Consider the following 8931-nt stretch of genomic DNA (forward strand, 5'->3'; position numbering starts at 1 on the left):
GAGTTCCAAGGCAGAAGGCTGTCTGGAAATCTCACCTTTGTAGTACAAATGAGTATCAAAGTAGTGCATACTGAACACACAGTCAAAGCTCTTTGGCCTGGATTTGCAAACTGCAGAGCTTCCAGTAGCCTTTGTAAAAGCAAAATAACCATTCATGCTGAGTAGCCAGAACATACTTCAATGAGTAGTCTTGGTTAAACAGCAGATGGATATATTTGAGCCCCCCCCCCATCCCTTCATATTTTAACCCCCATCAATTTATGACTGAAATGTTTTTTAATAAATGGATATGCTATTCAGGGCAAAGAAAATTAGCTTTGTAACTAAACTTCATTACGTAGAAAACAAATCCCAAGAACCGAGCGGCAGAACGATATCCATCTATGAATACTTACCTGTGATGTGACAAATATGCTTCATTATTACTGTCATATGCTATGTTCTCAAATAATGGCAATGTGCTGCCATGGCTCTACTGACACTCATGTTGTTCAAGTAGCATTTATTCTAGTAGCACTGATAGTGAAATTGAAATGTATCAGCAGCAGTAATAACACAATGAATGCCGGAATAATGTCACATCTGGTATTACTGTGTTGAAAGCTTCAAAAAGTTCTAGTTGTAAATATGTTGGAGTTGTATTGCTTGCCACACAGTTAATTGTTATTCAGTGGAGGGCAAAAATGAAAAAGAAAATTCAGGCAGAACCTGACAAAAACAGTCAGCACACATAGGTTTGACTGTTTGGATTCTTTGTGACTCCCTGCTGACTCGCTGTGGTCTCAGCCACGGTAGCACTCTCCACTCAGAGTCAGAAGGTTGCAAATTCAAGTTCTACTCCAGAGACTTGAGCACAGAAGTTTAATCTGACACTCTATGCGTGTGTTGAGGGAGTGCTATACAGTTGAACACAATATTACGCTTGAATTTGGGACAAGCAACGCAGCTCAGAAATATTTACAAAAAGGACTTCTTGAAAGCTTCTGTACTATAATATTAGATGCGACATTATTCCAATATTCACTGTGTTATTGCTGCTGCCAATGCATTTATATTTCACCATCAATGCCATAGAAGCTACATTAATCAAATAAAAACCTTCAACTCTATTGGCAGTCATGTGTGTTAATATGCCTGAAGCTCAAGGTAAATATTCTCTCAGATTCCAAGAAATCATACTCATAATAATCATCTCACTGCAATGCCATTTTCACCAGGGGAACACTACTATTGCTGCACACTACTCCCAATATATACTTATTATTGCAAAATTGCCAAATATCAGATAAAGTTGCTTGATAGATTTTATATCACAGTTCAAACTCTACTTCTGGAGAAACTATTTTAATCAGGTTATGCTTCTTTACAAATCTATTTATATAGCATAAATAACCAGCTCTACAGATTGCAGATCCTTACAAGATTGTTTGTATTGTCTTATGCCTGCCTTATTATAATAGCATCTACCTTTTGCTTTACGTTGGATGTTGTATTCCAAATTGCTTTCCTCTCACCCACCCTCTCTCTCGGAGGAAGGAACAATCTAAGCCCCTGGCTTCACCATAGTCACTGTTGGTGCCAATTTGTGACTGATAGAAGACACATACTGTGCGAGGAGATATGCGAATTGCTAAATTTTCAATTCCTTTAATCACCAAATTAAAACATCTCTCTATTTTGTATTCATCCACCAAGCATCCTTTGTGCAATCTTAGTACCTCCTCCACATCTGACAAAATGCATTAAAGAGACAAGCAGCCCTGATACTCTTAATTCCTGGGTAGCAGGTCACAAGTTAAGAGCTGAAGCTTTGGAGCTAATAGGCCACACAATGCTTATTCCCATTTCGTGCAGCGTTACACATATCCCCTTTTTTTGTTGTTGTTTGAGCAACCTCTTATTTGTGAGAACCTAACTAAATGTGCAATGAAAAACCATCCGGATCAGTTAGCTAGATTTTCCAAACTTGGTGGCAGGTTAAATTTTTTGACTTTTCTCCAGTATAGATTTTGCAAGCTTTCTTTGAGATATATAGGAGCGCAAAATGCTTCTTTGCTGTCTTTTTAGCTACCGTTTGTATAAAAAAAATACAGGTACTCCTTTAAGTTGCTGCAACACTGGGCTCTTGAATGAAATGTAAAACCAGCTTTAACTGGTCCAGTCACAGCCTAAAATACTTTTCACTACTCTGCTAATTCATGAAGAGCAGGTGGCTGTCTCCATTCTGCTATGTCTGGGCATTACTATAACATTAAAATAAAACATGACCTTTCCGAGCACATAGTTGGGACTGTTGTTTCGTGATATATATTTCCAGTAACTGGCACTCGGCTGCACATGTCCAGGTAATCGCCAAAGGCCAATTTTGCAACAAAACCGGTGGCTGCTGTTTTCCATCAACGCCGCTTAATTTTGCAGTAGATAGCCATCCGTCTATTCCCCAAAGTGTTCTGTGCACTCAGAGCTTTCCCTGTAACTGGAACAGCCCATTGTGCAGCAAATTCATTTTACACCACTGTGTCGCTGAGCGCCCTTAACTACTTGAGTTCTGAGCTATATACATGTTCAATTTTCCCTGTTCCACTTCCCTCGAAGCCAGTCGGCATTGAGTTACTAATAACTAAATTGGATCAGAACATCCGGAGTAACGGAGCGTGTTGCAGAGAAAAACACTAAAAATATAAACAAATATATACATCGGTTCTATTTCTGATGCAGAAAGGCAAGAGTGAACCTGAGGCGAATTAAACATGTGGTGAAGAGTTTACAACCAGTACTGACCAGGCATCAATCAAACATGGACTGGGACATCCTGCAACTGAGGGCAGCTCTTGGAGTAAGTAATCATCCCCAGCCGCCCAGCCCAATTCATCAGGATTTAGCCCAATCCAATCTCACTTCCCGTACAGCTCACTTTCCCCAGAGTTCTAATCCCGCAAAAATCCAGCCTTGAAACTGATCCCTCTGCAGAATCAGAGGCTGGAAAGAATGAGGGCGCTTATATCCTCATAGCCTTCTCTCCCCGCCCCACTGCCTGATTTGGGGGGGAAATAATCCTTTATTTTTTTCAGCGTTTACTGCTGCTGTTAAATCCATCCTCGCAGCAGCTGCTACTCCCATCTCATATTGCTCTGGTTAACTTGACCCGCAGTCTGTGAACTAACTGGTCGGAACATTTCGAGGTAGACTGCACAAAGTGGAAAGGAAAGAGATCAGCAGCCCGTCTGCTCCAACCTAAAACCATAGGGAGGAGTTCCAGCAGCAACAAATGACTATTGATGCCTGTTCCCACTGAGCATCAGTCCCTGGGTACCACTGGGACCAGATACACACATCCCACCAAGCACACATCTATAATGTCTCATATCCACACAAGAGCATGATCAAAGTTGGAAAGTGAAGGTGGGATTTTATTTTTGATAAGAACAGCGCCACGGTGCCTTTGTAACCTAATCCCAGTGGGATCTCTTTCCAGCTCTGGCTATTTAAAGCAACAGCACCGCCTGCTCTCACTGTGAGCAAACTAACCACAAGACCAGCCCCGGGGAGCAGCCCGCTCTTATCCCTCACTCCTGGGTACCCCCTGCCAACCAGCCACCAGGCTCCCGGTGCCAACTCTGCCCCTGCAACTGCTGAAAGTAATGTGCCAGCCAGCCAGCCACTCCCCAGTCTCCAGCACTGCAATTACTTTATTGCAAAGGAAAGTTAGAGTTTTTTTCTCTCTCTTTCTTGTTTCTCAGTCTTTCACCCTCCCCCTGGGGTCACGTTGACCACCTCCCTCCCAAAAATCAAACACAAACAGCAACAGTAAATACAACAAGCTTTCCACTTACCCGTTCGAGTTTTAATAATCTCGTTAAACTCGTCTCCAACCCCGGCCGAGTCGTCTCTGGCACTGTCGGGACGCCCAGCCTCTGCCATGGCTGTGTGTGCGTGTGCAAGGTGCTGCCGCTGCTCGCTCGGGGGCTGCAGGCACAGAGAGGGGGATCTGCGAGAAAGCCAGGGTCCCCCGGCCTCAGCTCCCTCCGTTTGTGTGTGTGTAAGAGTGAGTCAGAGCCCCAGGCAGCAGCTGTGAGGAGGGCAGTCTCAACACGGGGCAGCTTCCTCCCCCTCCCCACCCCCCGCACACACACACAGAGCAGAGCTAAGCCGAGCTGTCACAACTTCCAACAGATCCACTCCAACAGGTGGGTGCCACTCACTCACTCACTCACTCTCTCTCCCAACTCCACCCCCTACCTATTCCCAAATAGATACTCTCCATAAAAGTGAGAAGCAGCCCAGCCCCGGTGCAGGACGAGCCGACGAAAGCCGATACCTCTATCAATCAGGCGAGGCTGCAAGGATTGCTCTCCTGACACTGACCCGGTTTCACAGTGCGGTCATTTAAACAGACAAACGACAAGCTCTCCCCACCGTCCCCTCTGTCTCAATGTAACGTTGCCCCCTACTATCGTCAGAATCTTGCCCATTTATTTAATAAGTTGGGGAAACATACAAACCACGATCTGCTGTAAAATCTACAGTCACCTGCAAATCAAAAATGGGGCTTGCGTTACACTCATCAGAAGGATTTTGCAAAAGCTAGTAAAATTAAAAAGGACAATTCATTTATATGGCTGAGGTCTTGAATAACTTTTTTGTTTCGGTCTTCGCGGAGGAAGGCGTGAATAATTTGCCAGGTGTTAGCAATGGAAAGGTGGTGGGACTGGAGGGTCTCAATGACATTATTGTTACTAGAGAGGCAGTGCTCGACAGACTGGAGGGACTGATTGTGGACAAGTCCCCAGGACCGGATGGAATGCATCCGAGGGTTCTGAAAGAAATGGCGGAGGTGATAGTGGATGCCTTGGTGGTTATTTTCCAGACATCGCTGGATTCCGGGGAAGTGCCGGAAGATTGGAAAGCGGCTAATGTTACACCATTGTTTAAGAAGGGTGCCAGGCAAAAGGCAGGGAATTATAGGCCGGTTAGTTTAACGTCTGTTGTAGGTAAAATGTTAGAATCCGTCATCAAGGAGGAAATAGCAAAGCATCTTGAGGGGAATTGCTTGATAGAGCAGACGCAGCACGGTTTCATTAAGGGGAAGACGTGTCTGACAAATTTATTGGAGTTCTATGAGGATGTGTCTCGGGCGGTGGATAGAGGAGAGCCGGTGGATGTGGTCTTTCTTGATTTTCAGAAGGCGTTTGACAAGGTACCTCACAAGAGGTTATTGCAGAAGGTAAGGGGGCATGGAGTTGGGGGTAGGGTGTTAGCGTGGATAGAGGATTGGTTGTCAAATAGGAGGCAGAGAGTGGGGGTCAATGGGTGCTATTCTGATTGGCGGTTGGTGACTAGTGGAGTGCCTCAGGGGTCGGTGCTGGGGCCTCAGCTATTTACCATTTATATAGATGATCTGGAGGAGGGAACCGAGTGTATGGTGTCGAAATTTGCTGATGACACCAAGATTGGTGGAACGGCAAATTGCGCGGAGGGTGTGGGGAGTCTACAGAAGGATCTAGATAGGCTGGGCGAATGGGCCAGGAACTGGCAAATGGAATTTAATGTTGGCAAGTGCGAGGTGGTCCATTTTGGTAGGAATAATGGTAGGAAGGACTATTACTTACGGGGCGAAAAACTGCAGCAGGCGACAGTGCAGAGGGACCTCAGGGTCCTTGTGCATGAGTCGCAAAAACCCAGCCTGCAGGTGCAGCAGGTGGTCAGGAAGGCGAATGGGATGCTGGCCTTCATAGCGAGGGGGATTGAATATGAAAGTAGGGAGGTCTTGCTGCGGCTGTATAGGGCATTGGTGAGGCCGCAGCTGGAGTACTGTGTGCAGTTTTGGTCGCCGTACTTACGCAAGGATATTTTGGCCTTGGAGGGAGTGCAGAGGAGGTTTACAAGGCTGATACCGGAGTTGAGGGGGTTGAGCTATGAGGAGAGGCTGAATAAACTAGGCTTGTACTCGTTAGAGTTTAGAAGAATGAGGGGAGATCTCATTGAGACATATAAGATGATGAATGGGATGGATAGGATAGAGGTGGAGAGGCTCTTCCCACTCAGAAAGGACAGTAGGACTAGGGGGCACAGCCTCAAGATAAAGGGGGGGCGGTTTAGAACGGAGTTGAGGAGGAACTTCTTCACTCAAAGGGTGGTAAATCTCTGGAATTCTCTGCCCGTTGAAGTGGTGGAGGCTGCCTCGCTAAATATTTTTAAGACGCGGGTTGATGGGTTTTTGATAAGCGAGGGGATTAAGGGTTATGGGGAGAGGGCGGGAAAGTGGAACTGAGACACGACAGATCAGCCATGATCTTATTGAATGGCGGGGCAGGCTTGAAGGGCTAGATGGCCTACTCCTGCTCCTATTTCTTATGTTCTTATATGGCAACTTTTCTTCTTTATCTTAAACAACGAGTTAAAGGAAAAGGTCGATTTAAAAATACTCATTCTGGTCCAACCCTACAGCCTCCAATTCTTGCTTCTTGTTGAGTCATACGCCAGAACTCAACCACTTTGCCCACCACTGAACCCGAGCGGGCGGGGTTGACCTGGGGTGGGAATTTCTGGTCTTGCCCAAAGGAGGCTGTAAAATCCCACCCATAGAGTCATAGAGATTTACAGCATGGAAACAGGCCCTTCAGCCCAAGCTTTTTTAAAATCACTAAGCTAACCCCAATGGCCTGCATTTGATCTCTCTATATCCATCTTACCCATGTAAATATCTAAATGCTTTTTAAAAGACAAAATTCTACCTGCCTCCACTATGAACTCTCGCAGCTTGTTCCAGACACTCACCACCCTCTGTGTGAAAAAATTTCCCCTCTGGACCCTTTTGTATCTATCCCCTCTCACCTTAAACCTATGCCCTCTAGTTTTAGACCCCTACCTTTGGCAAAACAGGTTGACTAGCTGACCTATGCCACTCATTATTTTATAGACCTCTAAAAGATCACCCCTAAGTCTCCTACAGGCCAGGGGAAAGATGTCCCAGTCTATCCAGCTTCACCGGTAGCATCCTAGTAAATCTTGTCCATCCATTCCTGTTATCCTGGATCTCCTCAGTGGCGGTTGTGCCTTCAGCCACTGGTTTGATTTGATTTGATTCGTTATTGTTACAGATATTAGGAGAAAATGAAAAGTATTGTTTTTTGCATGCTATACAGTAAAAGCATACCATACATACAGAACTCACCTAATGAAGGAGCAGCACCCCAAAAGCTCATGATTCCAAATAAATCTGTTGAACTTTAACCTGGTCTTGTGAGATTTCTGACCATACATAGGGAAGGAAAGGAGAGGGTGCAGAATGCAGTACTACAGTCATAGCTAGGGTGTAAAGAAAGGTCAACTTATTATAAGGTAGGTCCATTCAAAAGTCTGATGGCAGCAGGGGAGAGGCTGTTCTTGAGTCGGTTGGAACGTGATCTCAGACTTAATAACTTTTTCCGCTGGAAGAAGGTGGAAGAGAGTATATCTAGAGTGTATGTGGTGTCCTTGATTGTGCTGAATGCTTTTCTGAGGCAGCAGGAAATGTAGACAGAGTCAATGGATGGGAAGCTGTTTTGCGTATGGACTGGGCTTCGTTCATGACCGTTTGTCACTCCTTGCAGTGTTGGACAGAGCAGGAGCCATACCAAGCTGTGATATAACCAGAAAAGGATTCTTTCTATGGTGCATCTGTAAAATTTGATGGGCATTGTAGCTGACGTTCCAAATTTCCTTAGTCTCCAGAGAAAGTAGAGGCATATGTGGGCTTTCTTCACTATAGAGTCAGCTTGGAGGGACCAGGACAGGTTGTTGGTGATCTGGACCAGATCTCGATCAATTCCCTGTCATGTATGTAGACAGGGGCACGACCTCCACTAGGTTTCCTGAAGTTGATGACTATCTCCTTAGGGAAGCATTTGGCAAGAACAATGGAACAGGCAATGGAAGAGGCATTGGGGACTTGCAGAATTTAATTTTCAAACTGGATAAAAGCAAACTACTGTGGATGGGATCTAAAACCAAAAAAAGAAAATGCTGGAAAATCTCAGCAGCAGCATCTGTAAGGAGAAAAAAGAGCTGACATTTTGAGTCCAGATGACCCTTTGTCAAAGCTTTGACAGCAGGTCATCTGGACTTGAAAAGTCAGCTTTTTTCTCTCCTTACAGATGCTGCCAGACCTGCTGAGACTTTCCAGCATTTTTTCTTCTAATTTTCAAACTGCTTTGCTAAAGTCATTAAAAAGTTTGTTGTAATGCACTGGTTATTTTGGATTATTGTTTGTGTTGAACTTGATGGCAGATCAGATGGCTTTCCGGAATATGTGTTATGCCAGAAATTGCAAGGCCAGGTTTAGAGTCTATGAATCCAATGTCTCTGCAGTTCAGTTTGGGAAAAGAGTGTTTAAAAAGCTGAAGCACCCCACTTTAAATGTTTTCTTCCATACAGGCAAGCATGGACCTACCATTTTATTCCAAAACAAGGACTTCTGGTTATGCACAAATGTATTGCATGTAAGTGTTGAAAAATGTGAACTGTCTCTGCAAACTACACACACTGTGCATTGCATACATCGAACACACACATGGACAATTGTGTCCCGGCCGATCTGCCGATTTCCAACATCTGGTAGTCTTGTGATTGCTTCCTGAACAAGGTTACTCTGTGGCTTTGGATGGGATCTCTCAACACAGTTGTACAGCAATTAACACTGCTGCGTCACAGTACCAGGGACCCGAGTTTGATTCCAGCCTCGGGTGACTGTGTGGAGTTTGCACGTTCTCCCCGTGTCTGTGGGTTGCTCCGATTTCCTGTCACAGTACAAAGATGTGGTGGATTGGTCATGCTAAACTGCCCCTTAGTGTCAGGGGGACTAGCAGAGTAAATATGTGGTGTTATAGGGATAGGGCCTGGATGGGATTATTGATGATCGGCTCAATGGGCCAAATGGCCTCCTTCTGCACT

The 8931-nt window shown here is 45.0% G+C and overlaps 1 protein-coding gene across 7 annotated transcripts in view; it reads right to left on the reverse strand.

Annotated features, from left to right (window-relative positions):
- dmd (dystrophin) overlaps nucleotides 1–4095 on the reverse strand; it is a 1714977-nt gene extending 1710882 nt beyond the window's left edge. For all 7 annotated transcript variants that reach the window (XM_080203928.1, XM_080203931.1, XM_080203930.1 and 4 more), the window contains exon 1: nucleotides 3834–4095. In XM_080203928.1, coding sequence (XP_080060054.1) covers nucleotides 3834–3921 — 88 coding nt within the window. In that variant the 5' untranslated portion in view covers nucleotides 3922–4095. The remainder of the gene's footprint in view (nucleotides 1–3833) is intronic.
- Nucleotides 4096–8931: the final 4836 nt, after the last annotated feature.

The sequence above is a fragment of the Carcharhinus amblyrhynchos genome, chromosome 15 (genome assembly GCF_965287045.1).
Source record: "Carcharhinus amblyrhynchos chromosome 15, sCarAmb.v2.hapA, whole genome shotgun sequence".
Lineage (NCBI taxonomy): Eukaryota > Metazoa > Chordata > Chondrichthyes > Carcharhiniformes > Carcharhinidae > Carcharhinus > Carcharhinus amblyrhynchos.